This window comes from Boleophthalmus pectinirostris, unplaced genomic scaffold (genome assembly GCF_026225935.1).
Source record: "Boleophthalmus pectinirostris isolate CB_2022bp ecotype Guang Dong unplaced genomic scaffold, ASM2622593v1 HiC_scaffold_21, whole genome shotgun sequence".
In the NCBI taxonomy this organism is placed as follows: Eukaryota; Metazoa; Chordata; class Actinopteri; order Gobiiformes; family Gobiidae; genus Boleophthalmus; species Boleophthalmus pectinirostris.
Window position 1 is genome coordinate 21,060,164 of NW_026571175.1, and position 26,101 is coordinate 21,086,264.

Consider the following 26,101-nt stretch of genomic DNA (forward strand, 5'->3'; position numbering starts at 1 on the left):
TCAGGGCAAGAGGTTAGCTTCGCATGTTGTCATTGCATTTTAAAGTTTCAACGTACAACTTTTTAATTTCTAGTGACTATGACCCCTTGGGAGAGTAGAAAATAATAGAAGTTTGTGTAAGCAAATGTTTTTATGTATGATAGTTTGTTTTCATGTTTCAGATAAGGGTTATTTATTTATATTTTGATATATAAGACGTGGGAGTAGGCAGTATTGACAAAAAGCAATATCCTTATATACATTTCTCGATGAAGATAACCAAATGATATTACAGCGCTCCATGAGGAATTATAAAATGAACCTGAAAATGTAAAATATCACTTTATACCATCATTTTATCTAGACAATTGTTTTTCTCTACTCTTTTTGCAGCCATTCTGATGATATAATAATTTAATATAACATGATATACTCAACATTTACATTTTGTATGTCTCCAAAACAAATGGATTATTAATGTTTGGATTTATCTCCCACATCTAATCCAACTTGATTTTTGTAGAGTGGTTCATTTGTAGTTTTGTCAAGTCAAGCAGATCAAATTGCCACTGCAAATAATGTGAGTTTTGACCATATCTAACACACAAAAGGTTATAGTCAGATAAATAAGGATGCAAAATGTGTAAAATATGTATACACTACCAGTCAAATATTTGGACACCTCTTCATTCAATGTTTTTTTTCTGTACACACAAGACATTAAACATATCATGCAAAAAGTATGGAATTATCTAGCAAAGAAAAGTGAAATACTGTAACTACACTAAATATGTTTTATATTTTACATTCAAATCCTCAGAGTAGTTACCCTTTGCTTTGTTGACAGAGCTGCAAACCCTTGGCCTTCTCTCAGTGAGCTTCTGCAATGGTTTTTACTTTGCAGCAGTTAGGGTAAAGAAATGCCAAAAGTTTAAAGCAAAGAGTGGCTATTTTTACATATTTCTTCAGATATTTTGAGTTATTTTTTTGTTTACTACATTCATATGCATCCATTCATATGTTTGATGCTTTCAGTAAGAATCTACAGTGAAATAATCATGGAAATAAATAAGAAACATGCATGAAAAAGACTGGAAGTGTATACTTTACACAGTAATCCAAGAAATATGACTATGTACATAATATTAAACGTATATTTGCTTTGCTTCTGTGCCCAGAGTGACAGCGGAGGTGAAACACAACCCGACCAACACCATTGTGTGTAAGGCTCAGGGTGAGTGGAATGGGACCCTGGAGTTCACCTACAGCAGCGGAGACACCAAAGTCATGGACACAAACAAACTCCCCGTGACCAAGAAGAAGCTCCGGCCCATGGACCAGCAAAACCGCACCGAGTCCAGGTCAGGTTCTCTTTCATCTGTCATGGAAAAGCTGTTCAAGTCTGGTGTACAGCTACAGAAAATATCAATAATATTGAGTCTGTTTATGCCACTGAAACAACAACACAAAAGTAGTAAACTCTTTTAAAGGTCATATATTACGCAACATTTATACTTGTGAGTTTTAAACCATGTTTGAATGTGTTAAACATGTGTGAATGAAACAAAACACAACTCCAAGTATGTTTTAGAGGAAGTAACAGCATTATAACATGATTTAAAGCTCACAAGAGTCAGTTTTGTGTAATATAGAACCTAGTTACAAAGAGCAAAAGAAGTCTAACCCTAATCCTAACCTTAAAATTAGCCTCTACAAAATATATTATGACTCATTTCTAATCCCGGTTGTATTTGCTTGTTCAGGAGGTTGTGGCAGCACGTCACCAAGTCTCTGAAGGAAGGAAATATAGACGAAGCCACGGAGCACAAGCACAGACTGGAGGAGAGGCAGCGGAGCGAAGAGAAACAGAGGAATGCCAACAACAAACCCTGGACCCCAAAATACTTCACTAAAGAGGTACCATGGCAACAGGACACAACATACTCAAGATATTTTTAGACCTTAGAAATGAACCAGGTTAAAGGCGCTGTGGCGGATGTATTCTGTCTTAAAACATAAAAACAGTTCAAGTTATTCCTCACTTACCTCATGCATTTAGAGCATCCTAAGTATTCACCACGATGAGTTTATAAGCTTTTATAACTCTCCAGAGACCAGAGTGGAGTTTTGCTCTTAAAGCTAATAAGAACTAGCATGCTAACTATGCACTTCCTGATTTTTGGACAATAAAACGCTTTATAATTAGATACAGACTTATTTTATTTTGATCTCATTAGCTGTTAATACTTATATTATATATATATATATATATATATATATATATATATATATATATATATATATATATATATATATATATAGGTTAAATACATGGGAAAAATCTGGTAAAGGGTCTTTAAATCTTAGACCAGCCTAGAACAAGAAAACAGCTATACAAGTGCTATGTATTGTTTTTACATTATTGTTGGAACTAACCTTGAATAAAGCAGGATAAAGAGAATTGAAACACTGCTACCACTACTATTACAACAGAAAAAGTTTGAAGTATTTAATAATTACATTTCCTATTCAATTACTTTTCCAACTTGATTTTGGTCTGCAGACTCCAGTTTTTTTATGACGTTATGGTTTATTAACGTTCAGTGGAATTATTTATACTGAAGAAGCTCAGGATTATGGAGGAGACTAAAATAGTAACAGTTATAAATCTTTAATCCTAACATTACTTAAATGTGCACTGTGTGCAGATATGACGTGTAACTTGGCCTGGTGGCATCGCCTGCTTGTCTCCATGGAGATGGATAAATTTAATGCCACATTGTGAAACATTCCAGGCAAACAATCACATCTAGGAGAAGTTACATAGTCCACCTTTACAAGATTTTTTATATGGTCTTAGTAAATGCCTTACATCATAATACAAAAAAGCTTTAGGTTTCTATCCATGAATACACTGTGCAATAAAAGTTTAATTTTATGACTCTGGTGGAAATTCCTCTCATTACTAACTTACAAAAATGTCGTTGAAATTCCACTTTTAAGATAACACTGTAAACTATTTCCCCCAATTGTGAGACAAATATAGATAAGTTGTATGGTTGTGTTTCAGGGTGAAGGCTGGGTCTACAACACTCCTCTGTGGAAATCAACCTGATGGTGGCGCTGTTCCTCTCAGACGGAAACACAAGCTGCTTCTTCAGAGGTCAACCTGGATGACCTTTGAACCACCTTTGGAGATGTGGACACTGACCCGATTCCGTTTCTTAGAAGAGGTGTTTCTAATGGGAGAATAAAGAAGTATAGGTTTGGGCCGCATCCTATTTCTGTTCACTTGCCTCCTCAGTAGACTCTGTACAGCGCTAGGCAACCGCACTGTTAGCATCACCACTTCCTGTCCACTTGTATGTCTATTTTTTTTTGCTGAGTCATGCTAAAATTTATAAATATTTAAAGATCAGGCAGTGAACAGGGAACTGTGAGCAGTGAGCAGGTTAAAAAGTACAAGTATATAAAATGAATACTCGAGTGGAGGACTCTTCTGTGTTTAGAAAGAGAGATATTTGTGTCTCAGTGCTAACGCTAATGCTAATTTTGAGGCATAACAACTATGAAAACTGAAGTATTTTACACATAAACAATTGAGTAGTCTTGAGTTTAATTAATTTGAATTTTAATATGATGTTTATTTTATATTTTACTATTTTAATAAAAGAATAATAGTTAGCTTGGAGACACAATTACTCAGCTGTCAATCATCTCGAGTGAGGTAAAGAGAGCCGTTAGAAAAAACGTGCATCTCAGTGGGCAGGATTTAAGAATTTAGAAATCGCCCAGGAGAGAAATGTACAGAAATGGGATGCAGCCTTTACCGAAGCAAGTTTTGAAGAAATTGGATTCACCCTGTAAGGACAACAAGGTGCCAAAGGAATCCAAGAAGTACTGTGTTGGACTGGAGTTTTTCTACACAGAGTTAAAGACTATTGAAGTAACTGACATTAGAGTATTTCTATTTTTCACTTTGCCAAGGCCTTTTTTGCACATGCACAGTACTGAAGTTCACCACTAGTGTTTTATATAAATGTACAAATGTGATCACACCGTTTTGGTTCAGAGCTTTTGGTTCATCGTGCAGCATTTGAATGATTCATTAACGTGTTAAAGGTGCATTGTGTAACTTTTCTGGTGGAGGTTCTTCTACCTGCTTGTCTCCATGGAGATGTTATTGTTTAGTCTGGAATGTCTCAGTTTGGCATTTAACATGACCAGCTTGCGTTTACTCAATAACACTTGGGTTTTTGTTGACCATTCTTACTGTGGGCTCGCCTCTCCACAGATCTGACGTGAAACTTGGGCCTCTGGTGTCACCTTCTGTCTCCTTAGAGATAAATAAGTGTAATGCCATACTGTGGAACATTCTAGGTAATAGTACCTTCAAAAGAAACAGGTTTGGGCAGGGGCGCACTAGCAAACTGTGCCATCTGGAAAAGACCGTCCTCAATTTTTTTTCGTGGGCCGATTTGTGGGTTAAAATGTCCAGGGCTGTTTTTTGGTCCTAGTCCATCCCTGGGTTTCGGACTCTCCACCTGAAAAGTTACGCAATGCGCCTTTAAAGGTGGATTGTGAAACTTTTCCGGTGGAAGATCTGTCAAATGCTTTTCTCCAATGCGATGTTTCACAATATGATATTAAACTTGTCTATTTTCATGGAGACTGAACCAGGTCAGATCTGTGGAGAGGCGACCCCGCTCACAGTCAGAAAGCCTGTTTTTCTTGGTATTTTAACCACAAAATCCACCTGTGATTGAATAAATGTAATGTAGAGCTGTTTAATGTCATACTGTGGAACATTCCAGGCAAAGCAATGACATATCCAGAGAAACAAGCAGGTGACGCACCACCAACAAGAAATTTACATAGAGCATCTTTATCTGTTCCCTTTTATTATCACAGAAGAATATTCCTTTCTGTAGCTTTACTTTTCACCGATTAGAAAAGTCTTAGAATTTTATAATAACTGCACCTTAACTAACCTTAATAAAGCATGAATATAATGAACAAATACTTTACTAAGAATGATCCAGGCTCAGTAACTACGTAAAAGTGCATTATGTAACTTTTCTGATACAGGGTCCACAACCTGAGTGTCTCCATGGAGATGTTATTGCTTTGCTTTGAAAGTTCCACAGTATCCCATTAAACGTATGTATAGCCATATAGACAGGAACAGATGATGATACCAGGTTACAGGTTAGATCTGTGGAGAGGCAACCCCGCTCACAGGAGGAATAAATGCAAGAAACATAAGTCTTTCAAGGTAGAGCAATAACCCTGTCACGGAAACATGTAGATGGTGGAGCCTCTACCAGAAAAGTTACACAGTGCACCTTTAACTAAGAGGTTATGGTTAGAGTTTCTTAGCCTGAATTATTCTTTATAAACTACAGTATTTGTTCATTGTGGCTCTTTTGGTTAAGGATATTAAAAGTGTAGTTATAGATTATTACTCTATACAACGCCATAACTACATGAAACTGTTTTTGGTACCATGAATGTTTTGTTTCTGAAAAATGTGGAGCCATGAAAAGCAGTGCAGCCATAACCCAACTGGGAAACTAGTCAAAATATATAAGTTTATTATCAAAGCCAATTATCAAGGTCCTATAATACGTTTTATTCTGGATTTTTCAAAAACTAGGTTAGGTTTCGCCTTTGTTGTCCATGTAGAGAACCATTAATCATTTAAAAGTGCATTATGTAACTTTTCTGATGGAGGGTCTGCTGTCTGCTTGTCTCCATGGTGATGTCATTGCTTTCCCTGAAATGTTCCACAGTGACTTTATACATACTCGTCTACCATTTATTCATTACGGGTGCTCAAAAATACCATAAATCTTTCTGTGAATAGGGACGACTCTCCACAGATCTGAACTGTGATGTAGTGTAGTGCTGTAACCTGCTTGTCTAATTCACGCTAGATATGTTTAATCTATACTGTGGAACATTCTAGACAAAGCAATAACATTTCCACGGAGACGACCAGAAATGTTACACAGTGTATCACATGTTTTATAATTTATATTTACTTTGTATGTAAAACAAGTAAAAATACCCCTGACTTCTGAGCCTTTTGATGATGAAAACTACATTATAAAAAGTTGTTTTGCATAATATAGGACCTAAAATTGCATTTGTTTATTTAATTGTAATATTGTAATAGCCTAATAGTGTTTTATACAGTGATATAACAATAGTTTTCAGTTATCTGTTGTTAATGTCCTTTCAGCTGATTCACTTTTATTCATGGGTTTGAGCGCCATTTTGAGGACTTTACACCATTCAGAAGGTAGATTTTTTTTTTATTGTCAGTTGCTATGGTAACAGTCCCAATCTTTCATCATTTTCTATTAATGTATTTCTATTATGAATGTATTTAGCACATCAACACGCTTGTTCCATTATGTATTTGGTCCTATTACAAACACAATATTTATTTTAACATGGCGGCATTTCTTTAAAGCTGCATTGTGTAACTTTTCCGGTGGAGGTTCTGTCAAATGCTTTTCTCCATGGGGATGTTACTGTGTCATCTGGAATGGTCCACAGTATGGCATTAAAGCTTTCAATCTTCATGGAGACCAAACCAGACCAAGTTACAGATCTGTTTTTCACGTGTAATTGAATAAATGTAAGGCAGATCTGTTTAATGTCATACTGTGGAACATTCCAGGCAAAGCGATAACATCTCCATGGAAATAAGCAGGTTCTCCTTCACCAGAAAAGTCACGCCGTGTACCTTTAAGCTTTGTTAAATCGACCAACGCTATAATATTTTTGTCATCACCTACCTCTGATTCAGTGTCATTCTAAACATTTGAAGTTGACTTTGTTGGTGTTGAAATAAGATCGTTCTGTTCTTAGTAGACTCGCACTCCCAGTTTGACTATTTACACGATATTGTCTGTATACAGTTGTTAATACTGCCTTATTCTCTCTGTTTAATTGTACTAAAACCAGGTGCAGGTCAGTAGCCTCAGTGAAAGACTAAACTAATATTTTTGTTTCACATTTATAAGCCTTACACAGAACTAAAACAGGTTTTAGACAGTTTTTCATGAATGGATATATTCTGATGTAGCGCAACTTTAGATGAAGAACAATAAAGACCTTTGAGTATTTATCAGAAATGTTTGCTGTGATGTTTTTAATTATTTTTATTATGCACAATGTTGATCTTTGTGAGCTTTAAGCCATGTTATATAATGTTTTTATCTCCTCAAAAACATAATTTCAGACCTGGAATTGCCAATCTCTACAAAAGGTAAAAGTAGCTGTTAATTTGAAAACTATTGAGGCATTTTGAGCTATGGAATATTAGAACTGCTGTTTTTTCATATAGTCTACACTGAAATAGAGCAAAGGATCATGGTCTACGTAGTTCCCTCTGCCTTTTTTTAGTTATTGCTGCACCATAACTCTTAATTTAAGCAAAGAGACTTTTAATTTGATATATTGTGATGGTCTACCACAGGGGTGTCAAACTCATTTTGCTCCGGGGCCGAATCCAACCTACTTTGATCCTAAAGGGGCTAGATCACAAAACTCATGGCATATATACCCCAAAAATAGAAATAAGTTCAAATATTTGTGCAGAGAAACGCAAATCTATTACAGAAATCTTTTTTAATTAATGAACTCTTTCTTTTACAAAATATTATATTATGAACAACTTGAAACTTTAAGAAAAATACAATTTCAACACAATGTTTTAACATTAACTTGTATGTAAATAGGAATAAGTCAGTTTTTCTTGGAAAATCCTGCACTCGGCTCCACTTTTCTCATGTTGGACATTTTTCTGATGAGGGTGTCATGGTCAACAGTCAAAACGATCGTCCTTTAAGTTAAGCGTTTGGAAAGAGACAAGTCTTCATTTGTGCTGCTCTGGTGTGAGGCGGATACGCACAGAAGCACTGGAGACGCTGCTATGCTGAGCGGCGTAGAAAATTACCAATATTTTAACAGAAAATATAATTAAAATATTTTAGAAGAAAATCAGCCGAGGGCCCGGGCCTTATGTTTGACACCCGTGGTTGCTTAATTTACTTAAACATGTGTGAATAAATCAAAACACAACTCCAGGTATGTTTTTGATGAGGTAACAGCATTATAATGTGGCTTAAAGCTCACAAGAATCAATTTTGCGTAATATAGGACCTTTAAAAATTACTTATTTTAATAACAAGTCCATCAGATTTTGTATTATCATTACAGTTAAAATTTAAATCTATTGTACTTTTATTCAAGCTGTTCCTCAGATGTTACAAAAGATTACTGTAGCCGTTTTCCAAGGATGTGGACATTTATTGCATATAGGATGCCCTCATTTCAAGCGGTCAACACTGGCTGTGCCTCATGTAAATTTAAACAAGGAAGTCATACATTTTTCATTTCCAGTAGTTTCATGTGAACCATATTGAGGTGAAACGTACATACACCTTATACCATCAAAGAATTTTCATCTTTTCAAGACAGATAACACGCTAACAATGTCTTATTCCACTCCTGAAAGGGCCCACATTACACTATTTCTGATCTGTGTTATGACATCGTTTCCTTAAACAAAAACACTTCTGTTTTGTTTCATTCTCACACACAAATCCTGCATATTTAGGCTGAGCTCTTCTCTCAAAGCAGAAGACACCTTGGTCCACCTTGTGATGTCATGTGGTAATACAGGAAGTTCTCCATTGTGTTTTTAAACTTCATACACCTTCACTAAAATCATTTGGATGATTTCAGCCCTGGTATTACCAAACTCTACTGAATTAAATGTAAAAGACACTGTTTTGTTACTGGGGCTTTGTTGGAGACCAGAGACTTTATTGCCTACTAATGTCTTGTATTAACCACATGTTAAAATAAGAACCAATATCTAAATTATTATTATTTTAGTGATTTAAATATTTTACAAAACGTAAACAAAAACTGAAAAAATAAATAAAATAAAATAAAACCCACCCATACCTCACTCAAAATTTAAATTATAAACTACAAGCCAAATGCGTCTGTAAAGGGAATTAAATAGATCAGAGAAAGACGAAGATTCCCAATGTGTAAAGTAAAAGGCTAATGCTGCCATCCAGTGGTTCAACTTGTAACAACAGTAAATTATTTCAGTCCTAAATGTAAGTGTAATTTTTGCTTATGCACTTTTCAAAGCACATATTTTTGGTTCCAGGTATGGTGGTCAAACACATCTTTGACACACAAATGCTGCATATTTAGGCTGACCTCTTCCCTCAAACCCCACACACCATCACTGGAATCATTTGGATTTCAGACCCAGAATTATCAATCTCTGGACAAAGGATAAAACTTGAAAACATCACCTTCATGCCATCACAAGATGAAGCAGAGTATTTTGGGATTTAGAGATGTAGACAAACTAATAATAAAGGATTAAAGGTATGTGTCTGATGAGGGAACATGACTTAAACAAGAGTCAATTTTGCATTATATAAAGCTTTTAAGTGCAGTGCAGAAGTTTAGGATCAGTCATCTTCTTCTGCACATTGTTTTTCCTGGAATGTTTTACAATATGGCATTAATCTTAGAATGTATTTCTTTATGGAGACAAGCAAATACTACCACCAAGCCAAGCGACAGGTCAGATCTGTCACAGGTCACAATAAGAACGCATGTTTATCAAAGTATTTCTTTTTTTTCGCAGTATACGTTTTTTTTTTACATGTAAAATGGACAAGTTTAATGCCATATTGTGTACTATTCCAAGCAATACCATCTCCATGGAAACAAGCAGATGACATACCATTGAGCTGAAAAGTTCCATAGTATACCTTTAAAGATAAATAAAAAATAAAACAGACTCTCTTGTTCGTTGAAGTGTATATTTAATAATGACAGAACAAAAGTTAAAACGTAAACTTTGAACAGTGAGACAGTGAGAGTTGTACCATTTGAGCTCAAACGTAAAAGTCAATGATGGAAGATCTTTAATAACACAAAACACAATGAAACACGATGTAAAAATATGACCGACACCACCTGTATGTAACATTAAGGCTTGGTTTAACCTCTCCAGGCGTTACTGTGAAACTGTCTAAGCTGTTAACTGTAAAGAAACACGAAACACAACTGATGCTTATGTCCTGTTTAAACTGATTTACAAAAACTTTTCATTTTTGCTTTTGACTCATTGCAAAGTGATAAACTAAAACTTTTTTTTTTTTTTTTTGCCTAAGCGTGCATGTACAAGTATTCATTAGTGATAACATGTTAAAAACCGAAACAAAATGCAGTGCCCATAAGATTCACGTGGAAATGATGAGAGCTGTGTCCCAAATATTAACTTTTATAACACTTTGGACAACAACAATAAGTGAAAAAGCACATTCTAGCTTAGGCCTAATATAATAGTTTGAAATATTACTGTGTAGTTATAACTCACAGGATTTTAAAAAGAAAAATATACAGAAGTTTGCACTGTGTAACTTTTTAGTTTTGGATCCGTCACCTGCTTGTTTCTATGGATATGTCACTGCTTTGCTTCAAATATTCCACAGTATAACACGTACTAAACATTAAATTACTGGTGGTTTTATAGCTCAAAAATACCTGACTGTGAGTGGGGTTGCCTCTCCACAGATCTGAGCTGTAACGTGGTTTGGTTTGAGTAAATTTCAAACAAGTAAAATGATCTACAAATGGAACAAGATTTTTTGTACTTAAAATAGGAAAATACATCTTGTTACACTTAGGATAAAACTCTGCACTTTCTTAATGAAATAAGAAACAAAACTGTGTGCCGTTTGAATAAAAAAAAAGACGATTGGTAGATAATTTAAAAGTGAAATCTACTCAAATCAAGTTAAATCTTCTTAATTTGAGTAACCTGAACTTACTAAGATTTTACCTTTTACAGTGTAAGATTATTTAATTTAATTCACCAAGAAAAACGCGTATGATATTGAAATAAATGTACCAGTTTCAATGTAATGACAGCGTTTCCCCAGAAGGTGGCATCTGCAAACCTTTTATTTGAGACTTCTTAACGCAGACACCTATTGCCTTGTTTAATTTCCAAATAGTGCAGTTTAGTTACTTTTATGTTTATGATAATATTTAAGTAAAACCTCATTTTTTTGTTTACATTTTGCTCCTGTTTTTGCAATACTGAAAAACATTATAAGATATAGGAAATTTAAATGTAATTGGAGTAAACGCAAGCGACTATAGGCCAAAAATAGCTTAATGAGTATTTAAAAAGTGAAATTTTATAAGGATTCAAGGATATAATTTAATTTTTACACACACAAAATGTTAACAATTGTCAATTTTATGAAAACCCTTGACGCTTTTAGACAAATTTAACTCCACTAGTCTAATTCAAACTACAAGCTAAAGATGCAGTATTGGGACACAGCTCTTACAACTCAAAACTTTTCAATATTTTTTCCTACAAATAACAAAAAGTGAAAAAAAAGAAAAGAAAACAAACAAAAAAATACATTTACTTTCAGATCAACTTCAAACAGTAGTTGAACAATTCCAGTTTTGTCCCACAAATATAGAAAGAAGAGCATTTTTAAAATAACATGAAGACCGGCCATGAGGCACTAGGCTTGCTCACAGAACAGAGAGCTCCCCCTGCAGACTGGGAGGCTTAATTTATTAGAACTACAATTCCCAACACCTAACATCTTGCTTGTCTTGTCTTTTTAAAAATCCTAGCAGCAAAATGTACAATCTATTATGTATTTTATGAAAAAGGACGAAATTAAACTTTGTAAAAATTCACATTCGATCCACAAATCCTCTCACAAAGACGCTTCTCTCTGTACAAGAATTATTGCATTCACGGATTTGAGTTGCTATCGAACATAACGCAAAATAAAGGATTAAGGGAAAGAAAAAAAGCATTAAAAAAATCACCATAGAAACACAATATATTATTTTTGATTTTGACATTTCTTTACACAACATATTTACACATTTTAGGCCAATTTTGCATTTATTAAACAGAAAAAGTAGAACAGAAAAATAAGTAGGAGAGAAGAGGGGCTGCACACAGTATCTAAGTGGAATAGATGACAATATTCTGGTTAAAATTGTTTTGTTTTGACTAGTAACTTTTTGGTGGGCGGTCTGCTTCCTGCTCGTCTCCATGGAGATGTTTTTTCTTTATCGTGACTCTTCCACAGTACGGCATTAAATGTATCAGTTATTTCACTACAGGTGTTTTACTGCTAAAAATACGCCTTAAAAAACAGTCTTCCAAACTGTGAGCGGGTACACCATTCCACAGATCTGACCTGTAACTTGGCTTGGTGGCTTCACATGCTAGATAGGCATGTTTAATGCCATACTGTGGAAAATTCTAGGAAAACTAACAGCATCTCCATGAGACAAGCAGACAGTGTTTTTAAAAAGTTACATAGTAAATTAGTAAAACTGAATTTTAGTTTAATAAAATAAGTAATAGGTCAATCAAGATTTAATTTTAATATAGTTGAGTTACATACAGTACCAACTTCAACCACAAGGGCGCAGGAAGAGAACAAGTCCACACAGGTTTCATCTTTTTGTCAAAGATAAACATTTTAGGGCTGAACTTACAAATTATTATAGGCCAAACTGTGATTTTTTAAGTTTTTGTTTTGTTTTATTTAAATTTACATTATGATCCAAGGCTCATTTTAGACTTGGTTTGGTTTATATTTAGTCTTGGTTTTCTCTTATTTGAATTGAAAACTTGAGTCATTTGGTTTGGATGATTGCAAAAATGCAAACCATCAACCTCTCAAAGTCAGAAAAAGGGTCAGTTTCCTTTTTAGAAGCTTATTTGTTTATTTATATTATGAAATTCATTATAAGGGTTTTGTAGTTGAGTGAAAGTAATAAGACACTTTCATATTAACTAGAAGAATTGATAATAGTTGATTTTTAACCTTGTGCAGCCCAAAAGAAGATAAACACATAAGCAAAGGTTCCTCCATGCCGCATATCTCTGTACACGCGTCAGGAACAGTCTTCACTCCTCGCCATCCTCCATTTTAACAGTTCACATGTGCCAAAGTTCAAAGGTCGACAGGTCTTTGGTGCGTTCCTCCTCCCTCCTCGTACTGATAAGTAGTTAAACCAAAAAGTGAATGAGAGCAGCCCTATGCCTCGTCACCACACATTCAAGTACAAAAAAACAAAACAACAAAATGAGAAAAACAAAGATCGAGTTCAAAACATAGCACTTCTGGGTCCAAACCAGGTGTGACGCTGCATCCTGGACACTAGGGGGCAGAGTGCCTGTTCAGAGCTGGTATGCTGCAGCTCCTGGGTCCTTCTTCATTGGTTGTTCGAGGTTTTCTTACATTAGTTTTGTCCAAAAAAAAAAAAAAAGTTTACCTTCTACTTTTTTTGCAGTTTCTTGCCTTTTCTAACCAGCAGCTTGTTCTTGATGTGGCCACGCTTCCTCTTTGCCGTCTGAAAAATACAAATATGTATCATATATTTTCTGTACAACTATGACTATAAATGCAACTTAAAGGTCCTATATTACACAGAATGGACTCTTGTGAGCTTTAATCCATGTTATAATACTGTTACCTCCTCAAAAACATACCTCGAATTGTGTTTTGTTTCATTCACACATGTCTTAGTAATAGTCATTAGTCTGTCAACATCTCGGAAGTTCAAAATGCTCTGTTGCACCTTGTGATATCATGAAGCGGTAGTTTTTGAGTTAACAGCTCCTTTTACCTTTCTTTGAGTAGAAATGGACAATTCCAGCACTGAAGTTATCCCAGTGATTCTAGTCTATGGTGTTTAAAAATGTAGTGGAGCACTTCCTGTATTACCACATGACATCACAAGGTGGAACTCAGCCTAAATACGGGTTATGTAATGAGGTTTGTGTGTCAAATATGTGTGAATGAAGCAAAACAAAACTCGAAAAACAGGTGCTGTACTTGCTGATTGTTTCCCATGTATTTAAGCCAAATGTGTCTTGCCCAAGAACAGATATCTTGTATAAACAGTTCTTGAAGTAAAAATAAGTCTGCTGTGTACTGTCTGCATTAGAAAGTGGTTAATTGTCCAGTAATCAGGAACTGTGTCTTGGCATGCTAGTCGTGGAGCATTAGCATCATAGCAATTGCACTGAAAAAGTCAATGCGGTGGATAAATAAGAAGCTCTGAACTAAGGTAAGTGAGGAAAAACTTTGGACCACGGCAAACCGTTTAAGATGAACCAGTTCTGATTTTCATGTTTTTAAGACCGTAGAAAAAATGTAAAACCAGGTAATCAGGTAAATAAATGCTCATATATTGCACTACACAGTTAATAAATCTTTCCTTAATAATAAGTTCGCATTCACATTCTTCTCATGAAATTAACAAAAGACTGAGGAACAAAACTAAACAGATATATTATGAAGGACTGACAGAGTAGCTTCAAATTAATTAGAATTTTAGCTGTTTTAAATTCACTTTAGCTTTTAATGGCACTGTTTTAACAATGGAGACTCATTAATTGGATTTTAATTGTTTTCACTGACAAAAAAGGTATTCCATTCATTTGAGAAAACTGGAATTGCTATTGCTTTTTATTTTATTTTATTTTTTTTATATTCCACAGTTCAGTTCACCAGCTGCATATTAATTTGTCAGGGTTTGATCAGGAGGGTCCCATTCACATAGTACTTATCTGTAGTACAGTACATATTAGATATCTCTTCTGCCAAAGGGTCCCACTGAGTCAAATTTAGACTTATGCACAAGAGTCTCCAGTTAACCACCAAACACCAAACCAGGGACCTAAGCCGGGCTGCAAGACATCTGCTCCCGGGCACCACAGAGAAATATGATATATTTTTAAATGTATTTAGTTTTTATTTTACCACATGTCCCTGAGAATATAGGCTAAATTTATCAGGCAAATGTGAGAATTAAGACCATAGGTTGTATGCATTTTGGGCTGCATCTCTTTCCCCAGCCCGTCAAAAATGTGTACGTATAATACCAGTCCTTATGGTAAACAAGTCTGGGGCCTCACACTTGTCGATCTGGTGATGCTTTGTCTGAGATGTTCCACAGTAAGGCATTTTTCTAGGCTCAAGGTTTCTTTTTTAGTACCCAAGGGTAAATTTGTTTGCAGAATGAATTTCAGCAGTCCAAAAATTTAATTAAATTTAAGACACACAAAATTACGCTGACACATCAGCCACTCAACACCAACAGTCCAGTTTGACAGATTCCACCTTGACACTTCTCCTGTTGAGTGATCATTGCTAATCATACAGCAACAGTGTGTTTGAATAGTAGGATATTATCTAAACTGTGCGTGCGTACCTTTTTGGATGTGTACTTCTGCTTGGGCAGGACACTGCGGGGCTTGTGGTCCAGAGGCTCTCTGTTGTCCAGAGGTTTGACTTTATAAATGCGGACGAGCCAGTGCTCTGATGTGAAGGCCTCCTCCAGGTGCTGGAACTTTATGTCTTTGTTCCCAATCTCCACATTCCTCGTCCGGTCGAAGCCAGGAGGGGTCCGGAAATCCAACTACGGATTACAAATATTTAATCAGGGGAAGAATATGATCAAAGGACATGTGGTTAGTGAGCTCTCTGTAGTATTATCAACAGGATTTAACCAGGGCTAAACAAAAAACAAATCAGAACTAAACTAAGTCGAAATCAACTCAAAAAATAATTCTTAACCAGGACTAAAATCTAAACCAGGCCAAAATAAGGACCACTAAAATGAGGACTTAAAGGTGCACTATGTAACTTTTTGGTTGGGGGCCCAGTTTCTCTGTATCTGTCACTGCATTGCCTGGAATGTTCCACAGTATGACATTAAACTGCTTTACTTTATATTTATTCTATTGCAGGTGGTTTTATAGCACAAAAATACCTAGAAAAACATTCTGACTGAGTGGGGTCGCCTCTCCACAGATCTGACCTGTAACTTGGTCTGGTTTGGTCTCCATGAAGATAGAAATGTTTAATGCCATACTGTGAAACATGCCAGACAAAGCAATAACATCTTCATGGAGAAAAGCATTTGACTGACCCTAGACCAGAAAACACAACACAATGCACCTTTAAATCTGTTCTAAACTGGGACTAAACCAAGTCCAAATCCTGAATAAAATGAAAAGATTAACAGTTCTAAAAGAGTTAGCTACTAATTATTATTAGTATCAGCTACTTTTATTTTTCAAAACATTCTCTGGAATTTACACAGACAACCATTAAAATTATTTATGACCATCCCTGACTTCAAATGAGAAAACGTAAGTGGGACATTTGGCGCAGAATTACGCAGCTGCAGCCATTAAAAATATAAATACAACATGAGTCCCACAAACAAAACCATCAATAATAAGCTATTTCTACAGGGACAATAATGGCCAAACCCCACATGTTGCTACAGCTCAAATTTAAGGAACTTCTGAATATGATCAAATATTGGGCCAGTGGAAAAACTAGCCCAATTTGATGCCTTCTCATTATTTCTGGGTACAAAAATAACACAACCAGAACTTTGATGTTGCTTATTACAGTGACTTGACACATGATTTGTATCTATTTAAATTTGATCACAACCAAGATACGTTTTTTCGGTGTAAAATGAATGTTTGGGCTGGACAGAAATGATCAAAAGACTTTGTTATGTGCACACCATTGAAAAGTCATATATTTTTTAACAGACAAATGTGAGTTCAAAGCAGAGTTGAACCAGGTCTGAGCTAGCAGCAAAAACAAAATTTAGAAAAACGGGATAAAAACCGGAAAACCTTTTTAAAATGTTGCTTTCTTGTTGATTTTAGTTCTTTAGTCTTTTTTTGTTTTGTGATGTTTTATCTGAGGCTGAGTTCAGATTTTGGAGGAAGAAATTTGACTATTTTTGTGTTAAATGGCCAATTACTAAGTTAAATTATTATTAAAGTTCTGTTGGGTCAAAGGTGCATTGTGTAACTTTTCTGGTGGAGTGTCTGTGAAATACTTTTCTCCATGGAGATCTTATTGCTTTGTCCTGAATTTCCCAGTATGGTATTAAACCTTTCTACAAGTTACAGGTCAGATCTGTGGAGAGCCTACACCACTCACAGTCAGAATACTTGTTCTTCACTGTAGTTTTGAGCTAAAAAATCAACTGTAATTGAATAAATGTAAGGTAGAGCTGTTTAATGTCATACAGTGGAACATTCCAAGCAGAGCAATGACATGCCCATATAAACAAGCAGGTGACAGAACCTTCATGAGAAAAAGTTACATGGTGCACCTTTAATGTTAAGGAAAGTTTGAAAGGTTTGTTTTAAAAAAGACAAAATAAAAACAAATATATATATTATATATAATCAATTAACACTGTTTTTGAATGCTTGATGAATAATTATTGGTTGCAGCGATAGTCTAAATGAAGTTTAAACCAAGATCAGAGACGGGGACAAAACAGGTGTCATTTTTGTTGCCACACCAGCTTGTCAAAGCCTGATCTCATCAAATCTCAGAAGCTAAGCAAGGCAGGTCCTGGGTAAAACTTGAATGGGAGGCTGCTGGTGCCAAGTGCCACAGGGGGGCGCCAGTGGCAAAAACTGTTGTGTCCTTAGGCAAAACACTTCACCCACATTGCCTACTAAGAAAGTGGAGTGTGTGGGTGAGTGCTGGTGGTGGTCGGAGAGACTGATGGCGCAGATTGCCTCGCTTCTGCTATTCTGCCCCAGGGGAGCGGTGGCTATAATAGTAGTTTGAGAGTGGATTGAAAGAACAGTGAAGTGTAAAGCTCTTTGGTTGTCTTGAAAGGTGCTATATAAATGCAATGATTAATTAATTAAGTAATAATAAATAAATTAATGAATTACGTGTAATCTAAATTTTACAAGATACACAGGGTCTAAACAAGGTCTAAAATCTAAGTCTAAAGTAGTGTGCTGTGAAAACTAAAAAAAAACGCCACATCTAGACTGGGACAAAGAAACCAGAACTAAACCAGGACTAAACAGGGACTAAACAAGTATTACCTGCAGCTCGCCAGATTCGGAATATGCCATCTTGTACATGAAGCAGTTCAACAAGAGTAAGTTAAGACCACATCAGGACTAAACTAGGTCTAAACCAGGTCTAAACCAGGTCTAAACCTAGGCCAAAGTAAGAGGACTACAGCAGAATCACACAAGGGTTTAAATGGTGTTACCTACATTCCTTCAAATATGTAAAATGACATTTTATACATACATCAACAAGAATAGTGCAGGACTAAACCAGGACTAAACAATGATTAAACCAGGACTAAACCCAGGACTAAACCCAGGACTAAACCCAGGACTAAACCCAGGACTAAACCCAGGACTAAACCCAGGACTAAACCCAGGACTAAACCCAGGACTAAACCCAGGACTAAACCAGCATTACCTGCATCTCTCCAAATCTGTAGTAGGACATCTTGTACATGAGACAGTTGAGCAGAGTGGGGGAACCAGCCTTGTCCACTCTGAACTCTCCCTGTGGAGTGAAGTAGTCGCTCTCCTGAAAGACACAAAGACGATTCATACATCATTAGCATCAGAAAATTAAGATGAATAAAACAGTAACTAGAAAACCCAGTGTTAATGAGCTCATGTCTAAAAATGTTTTCTGTGATTAGAGAAACCAAAGCTTGTATCCCTGAAGGCAAATTTATCAAATTGTCATTTCTGTCACATTCACTTTTGGATTTGATGTGCTGTTTTCTGTTTTCTATTTCATAAAGATGTTCATCACAAACATGTCTGGAGTTGTGTTTTGTTTCGTTCACACACGTCTAACACACAAACCTTATAAATTTTTTAGTTTTTCCCTCAGACAGAAAACACTCTGTTGATGTCATGTGGTAAAACAGGAAGTGCTGCACTGTTTTTAAATGACTCCTTCACTAAAATCACTTGGATAATTTCAGCCCACAATCTCTGTTGAACAAAAGGTAAAAGGTGGCTGTTAAATTGAAAACTACCACTTCATGACATCACAAGGTGGAACAGAGCATTTTAAGTTTTGGAGATGTTGACAGACTAATAAACTAAGATTACTTCAACATGTGTCCAGCATGTTTTGATGAGCTAACATGGCTTAAACCTTGCATGAGTCAGTTTTGTGTAATATATGACCTTTAATATGACTGTGTGTTTCAAGAGGAGCCTTTGTAAAGTCTGTAGTTAATGACCATTTTACTCAGGGTACATCCAGTGTTGGTGCAGCCCTTTGTTAAGCCGTGTCAGACAGTAAAAATATGCATGTTAGAATCTCTGTGGTTTCCAAGGAACACGCATTGATTTACTGTCTATAAAGCTGGAGGCTAGTTTGGCTACGAAAATATAATACATTCTTGCAAGGACATTACATGAGCATTTTTGAATCAATGAATGACAATGACTTCCAAAAGGCTAAATATCTTTTCTTCTGCTTATGTTCTTACTGCTTATTCCTTTCATATTTTGTTGTTTTATTTCATATTTTTTCTACACAACTTCATCTAATTAAAAGTTTAAGGTAGTATGTAAAATTTTGGAGTGTTCTGCTATGTTCCCTCATCAAAAACATGCCTGATATAAGACATGTTTTATATGTCACCCATGCATGTTTGAGTAATTGAGAGATCTCTTGCAGGCCCTATTCAAACTCTCTTATGGTTAGCAGAATGAACCTGTAGAAATCTCAGACCATAAGCCTATGTTACCTACCCAGGCTGGCGCCACCTAGTGCCTCCACTCAATGTCATATTGGCATATATAGCATTTTCATTTTCAACATATAAATATGTTATGTGTTAATAGCTCATAATAATACCCCGATACCAATTATTTAGAATCCAGAGAAACGGGTACATATGGCAGATTTTGGTCATTTTCCCCACATTATCAGATTAAATTTCAGTATCATCCACAACATTGTTTTACTACAAACTGTGTAAAGAGCAGTGTACTTTAACAGGACCCTCTTTGTTCTACTGTTCAAACAAAGCTTTATGCATATACTTTTCATGCACATTTAAACAGCTGGATGGACTAAACAAAATATTGTCCTGTGCTGGAGAGTTAAGGCCAATAGCCAATACAGTAAAATGAAAATATCCTTATACTACTGCCTAGTTTCCTCTTTAAAGTAGATAGTACGGGGAATGGATGTTGTGGTTTTACTAAATAATCTTGTAAAACCGCATTTGTTTCTTATTGATTATTGCAAACTTCAGTAAGTGATACATGTGACCCATATATCACTTACTCATCATATGAAATTGTGGGATACCCTTTGATTCTCAGTGCTGCCAATCATTATAAAAAACGTATTTAAATGCATGTGGTTCAAAGAGTTCAAAACATTAAAGGAAAAACAGAAAGTTCAAACAAGCTCAACTTCACAGAACCGCAACTGAAATGCAACCTCTGAAACCAAAACAAAGAAGAGCTATACCTTTGTTATTTACACGCTTTTTTTTTTTTTAGTAATCCAAAAGCAAAATTATGCATTTCAGACTTCACGTACCCTGATGTCCTTCGGGTGCTCTCCCTCCGCGATCCGCACCATCCACAGAAACTTGTTGATGTCGTCGCCGGAGTAACCGATAACTCCCCCGAAAATGATCAGGACATAATCCACGTCTAGAGACCTCATGATGTCATACGCCGCGCTCTCATTGGACGACATCGCCTTCCCCACCTACACAAGCAATACAAGTTATTATAGCACAGTTCAGAGGTCCTGTATTATGCAAATTTGACAAAACACAACTATACACAACATTATAACATAGATCAGAAAATTACACTATTATGGGCCATTCAATAATTTTCAAAAAACATTATCAAGGTTATACAGAGTTCAAACTATGCCACTGATAGATGGAAATAGATGATTAAATAAATAGTTGGGAGTTCATTTAAAAAGCATCCCGACTTTGAAAGCAATTTCTATATGATAATGTTACACTTGCTAACGGTGTATTACTATGTACTACGAGATGATATTTCTTTGTAGGGCTGTGCAAAAATATTGAAATATTGTGATACTAAATTTAGTACAGTATCGTTATCGTGAGCTACTGTATCGATATATCGCCAAGAGTATTTTTTGGTATCTTTTAGCATTTTTCTTTGTGACTGCATGACAATTTTGTTGCTTATTTAGTGGAAGGAAACTTGTTTATGTAATACTCTTGACATACTCACTGTTTTGATGGTTAAAATAGATGTATTCTCTATTAATTTTGAACAAGTAGTGGTTTAAAGGTTGTATGGAGGATTTTTTTTGTTTCAAATTGTCAATGATAGCATTATAGAGATGCAGTAGCCTTGTAATTATGATGACCAAAAAAAAGAGAATAAAAATTCATCAACTCTGGACGTGATGGGGCTAAACATTTGCCAATAGATAACGACACTGCCTTGTTATCTGTTAGCTGACAGGCTGTCAATCAATCTCCCTACGTTTCTAGCGTAACTGACTTGCCTGCACGCTGCCGTTATGTGGTTTACGTACGCCTGTCACGCAGTCCACAGACGCAAGACGCACAGACGCTGTTTACTCCACAAATGCAACAGTTCTTAGTGGCTTTTTTTACCTATATCTTCCTCGCAGTTAGCACAAAGTTTGTTGCAATGGCAGACAAGAATCCAGGAGCAGTTAGTCGCAAAAGAAAGTCAGTTTTTGAGGTTGCTGAAAGAAGAAGACAAGGGGAAAAGCAGCAAAGCCAAACTAAGGTGATTCTTGGAGATTCATTCCAGCGATGGCGCGACTGAAGCAGACGCAGGGTCTAAAGACTGACGCATTGGTCGCCAAATTACTCCTGGACAGGTCACTTCTGCTTATTATGAAAACGTACTTTATTTCCAAGAGCTAGACAAACGTTTTTCAAGACACAAATGTGATATCCTATGTCTGAAAACGTAATTTTCAATGCAAAGAAAGAGTCCGCTTGCTGCTGCGTGTTGTAGTAGCTTCATTCGCACTGAATCTCCGCGCACCCTTCTCTGCACCCCTTACTGCTCCTCTCCCCGCTCCCCGTTTTGCTCTTCTCCCTGCTCATCACTTCTCCGCGCACGGAATCTCCTCGCACTGCTCTCTCTCTCTCTCTCTCTCTCTCTCTCTCTCTCTCTCTCTCCTCTCTCCTCTCTCCTCTCCCTCTCCTCTCCTCTCCCCTCCCCTCCCCGCTCTTCTCCCTGCTCCTCACTTCTTTTACGCACACGAAATGTCCGCACACCCCCTCCCCCCGCTCCTCACTTCTCCACCTTGCCTAACCAACACTGTAGTTAGTTGTTTACAAGTCATGTGCAGCAATGAGTATTTGTTTTCTAGAAACAAACCTGTTTCTGGCGTAAGGAGGAGGAGGGAGGAGGCGTTTCTACGTAGGGAGCTGTAGGGGAGGGGGGGTGGTTTCACGCATGCACAACATTTGAAAAAGGACAAACAGTCGCTGGATTTCTCGTTCCTTGGAAAATCCTCTATACAACCTTTAACAAAGAAATATTGTTTCTAAAATGTATTTGGGTTTAAAAATGTCACATTTTGTGATATTGTATTGTGAGCCATGCATTGTATTGAATCATGAGGTAGTGTGATTCCCAGCCCTGATACTTTACATAGACTGATTCACAGTATGGCATAACCTTGCATTTATTCAATTACAGGAGTTTTTATTGCTCTAAAATACCTATAATAATTCAACTGAGGTTTTTGTTTCGCATGGAATGTTCCACAGTATTTATCACCGTGGAGAGAAGCTGTTGACACAATTGGGCCAAGTCAGATCTATGAAGAGGAAAGACTAACAGTAAGAGCAAAAGCCAATTGAAAATGAATAAATACTAGAGAGATGTCATGCTGTGGAACGTTCCAAGCCGAGCAATAATATCTCCATGGAGATTATGGCTTAAATTTGTATTATGTCTAATTGCAACAAATTCCCCTTTAGGAAATTGAGGTTTTGATAAAGGTTCAGTTCATTCTCGTGGACAGAACAGACAATGGGAGTAAGTGGTAAGGGCTTAATATCTTTAGAAAGGAAAAAGACCAAATGTTAACGAACAAAATCAAACCCAAATCCTCAAACTGCAATTAACTGAAATCCCCCTCTGGAGTAAAGTCAAGGAGAAAACTTTAGGCAAATAAGATTATCTTGTCCGTTTGAGAGCGCCGCTTTGCACAATGTAGTAATTATAGAAAGAAGCAGAGTACGAGCTACCACAGACTGTGAACGGAAATTATCGCCTCCTTGGAAAATTTGAAGAGGAAATCTGACAAAAATGTGCTCTTTTTTTAATTTTTATTTTTTTTATCTCCTTCCAAGATGCTACGAGAACATTAAAAAGAATTAGCAAGTTGTTAGTAGCAATAAAAATAGGAGAAATTGTGATTAAGTATTACCAACAAACTGCTAATGTGAAATAATGGTTCTCCAAAGCAAGTCATAGAAAATAACTTCATATTGTAGAATTGTAACAAAATTAGCACATTACTCATGTTTATATTCACAAAATGCACTACATAACTTTTCTGGTAGAAAGTCCACTATGTGCTTGTTTCCATGGAGGTGTTGAGCTTTGCTGGGATGTTCCATAGTATGGTATTAAACAAATCCATCAGCAGTGCTAGACCAGGCAGTGTCACAATCACTCATTGGAGATTGACAAGTTTAATGCCAAACTGTGGAGCATCTGAGGCAAAGTAATGAAATCTCCATGGAGACAAGAGACAAGAAACCACCATCAGAAAAGTTACATACTGCACCTTTAAGACATTCACGGGTTTCAGAGTGATTAAATCTAACACTGTTGCCATACTAAATACCAATTCAAAACGAAATATTGTATGTTTGAATGAGCAAAAGCCCTCAAGTTATCATCTATAAGTGAAAACTGAAACCCACAAATAGTTAGAAACTACATTATAGTAAATATTAAAGTTCTCAAGAGTGACTTTTGTGTAATACTGGAACTTTACCTTTATCCTACTCAGAGCAGGCTTGCATCTTTACAAACCTCTTCCTGCTTTTTCCATGGAAATGCCACACCAGCTTTTCCAGGGAAACAACCACAACAGCTTAGTAATGCATCCGAGCTTCACTCTATTATTGACTCACTCTGCGCACTCACTGTAGGTAAGCTAGTCACTGCTGCCTGGGGATGACTGACAGGGGCTTGACTGTCAAATGTGCCAGTCTACTTCAATGGCCTCTCGACGTTACAGTTTTGAACAAAACCACACCATGTTGTCTTTTTTTAGATGCTAATGAATGTTTAATAATATTTCAGAATAGAATGAAGCAGGTGCTTCACTGTTTGCCCCCTGGCCTAGTCCTTTTGGGAAGGGTCAAAGAGGTCTGTTCAGTTTGATCCTTAGGAGCTCTCTCTCCTGTGGACACTGTACTCTGATGGGGACCTTGGTAACTCCTCCTTTTATTGGGGTATGGTCAAGTTTTCTTAATCATACGATGCTCCCTTTCCTCCATAAGAAGAGGAGACAGGGGAGGAGACACAAGTATTGCCCTGGTGAGCCTGGTGGCCCTGACGGCATTGGTGAGTCTAGCTGCACTGGTGGGCCTGGTGGACAGTGCTCTTGGGGCTGTAGCTCCTGCTCCTTCTGGACGCAGTGCTCACAGAAGTGTCTCTGGGTGTCTTTTTCCCCTCTCGGGAGCTGCACTCTTCATGGCCTACGCTTCCCTTTTTGCTTGGCAATTCTTGCTCCTCATGTTTGCTTTTGAGAGCAGAAGTTTGTCCTTGTGAGGCTGCCGGTGTGGGGACTGGGGGGTTGGGGCTCTGATGCTACCCAAACTGCTCTCCCTCTGAAGGAGGTGTTGGAGCACATTCTGGTCTCTGGCGTTTGAGCAGGTGCACAAAGTCCACCCAGTCGTGTTGGCCTGTGAGGTTAGAGGAGAACAGCGGGCTGTGGGGGTCTCTCTCATGAATGTGGTCCAGCTGTGTGATCCTGTGAGTGGGATTAAAAGGACTGAGTTGTACTCGTCTCTGCCCCCCAGTCACCACTATAAGCTTCATCATTTTCGGCTCATCTTTAGCTCGAAAGAGAGGAATACCCAGAAACATTTAGCAGTAATGCCGCCTACGGACCACATGTCTATGGCCCACTGGACTGGGGCTCGGAGGAGGCTCCCTGGAGCTCTGTACCAGAGCGTCTGCCTTTCCTCTTTCTGCTCTGCCTCTTTCTCGAAACACGCAAAGCCAAAGTCGATGACTTTGATGCGCAGTGGCTTCTTCAAATGATCTTCTCCAGTTTTAGGACACACTGCATGATGCCTACACACTGTAGGAACACAAGAGCTCCTGTAATCTGGATGAGGATTGATCGGATTTCAATATGCCTGGACACTGCTGGGTTTTGTCATTGACTGGAATCGAATGTTCAATAGTTCCGTCATTATAATATGTAAATATACAATATTAATGTGACATATTCCAACATAATAAATAAATAATACATATAATACATAATAATGCCTCACCAGTGCAATGTGGCTGTTATTCCATGTATTGTTGTCAACTAGAGTAGTCCTGTTTGCCATCCCTGCGATCTGGTACCCATAATCCCACCAGGACATGACCCGCGCGTGCTCGTCTGTGTTCTGCCTCAGCCAATAGTACGCCTCCCGGAAGTCGTCCAGGATGTTTCTCGACCTGCAAGGAGGGGGAAGCAGAGAGACAGGTCAGTGAGCATAGATACAAAGCTTTAAAAATGCACAATGTTAAAGGGCACATATTTCAATGTTTTCTGATGTTATAATGTTGTTTTCTTATCACAAACATCCCTGGAGTTGAGTTTTGTTTAATTCATTCACTGATGTTTAACACACAGTATTGTATGCATATGTACCAAGTTCTTCTTTCAAACTGAATACACTCTGTTCCACCTTGTGATGTCATGTGGTAAAAGAGGAAGTGCACCACTGTTTTGTTTTTTGTTTTTTTTTTTTTTTTAACTCCATACACCTTTAATAGAATCATTTGGATACTTTCTGGAATTGCCAATCTCTACTGAACAAAAGGTAAAAAGTAGCTAATCACTGTTATGCAGATACAGCATACAGGATTACTCAAATGTGTGAATGATACAAAGCACAACTATGTTAGAATGGTGCTTTGCACGAGCACCATTCTAACATG

At 36.9% G+C, this 26,101-nt stretch overlaps 2 protein-coding genes across 4 annotated transcripts in view; one reads left to right on the plus strand and one right to left on the minus strand.

Annotated features, from left to right (window-relative positions):
- The window catches only part of LOC110167276 (oxysterol-binding protein-related protein 10), a 100,227-nt gene extending 93,103 nt beyond the window's left edge, over window positions 1–7,124 (plus strand). For both annotated transcript variants that reach the window (XM_020932609.2, XM_020932607.2), the window contains exons 11-13: window positions 1,158–1,340; window positions 1,743–1,896; window positions 3,050–7,124. In XM_020932609.2, coding sequence (XP_020788268.2) covers window positions 1,158–1,340; window positions 1,743–1,896; window positions 3,050–3,094 — 382 coding nt within the window. In that variant the 3' untranslated portion in view covers window positions 3,095–7,124. The remainder of the gene's footprint in view (window positions 1–1,157; window positions 1,341–1,742; window positions 1,897–3,049) is intronic.
- A 2,713-nt stretch (window positions 7,125–9,837) lies between these two features.
- Window positions 9,838–26,101, minus strand: part of LOC110167210 (dolichyl-diphosphooligosaccharide--protein glycosyltransferase subunit STT3B) — a 183,455-nt gene continuing 167,191 nt past the window's right edge. The window contains exons 12-17 of one of the 2 annotated variants that reach the window (XM_055157305.1): window positions 25,444–25,615; window positions 20,475–20,648; window positions 18,369–18,482; window positions 15,304–15,510; window positions 13,360–13,437; window positions 9,838–13,082 (exon numbers count right to left, since the gene is read on the minus strand). In XM_055157305.1, coding sequence (XP_055013280.1) covers window positions 13,363–13,437; window positions 15,304–15,510; window positions 18,369–18,482; window positions 20,475–20,648; window positions 25,444–25,615 — 742 coding nt within the window. In that variant the 3' untranslated portion in view covers window positions 9,838–13,082; window positions 13,360–13,362. Of the gene's footprint in view, window positions 13,438–15,303; window positions 15,511–18,368; window positions 18,483–20,474; window positions 20,649–25,443; window positions 25,616–26,101 lie in introns of both variants that reach the window. The other variant, XM_055157304.1, reaches the window with a different exon arrangement.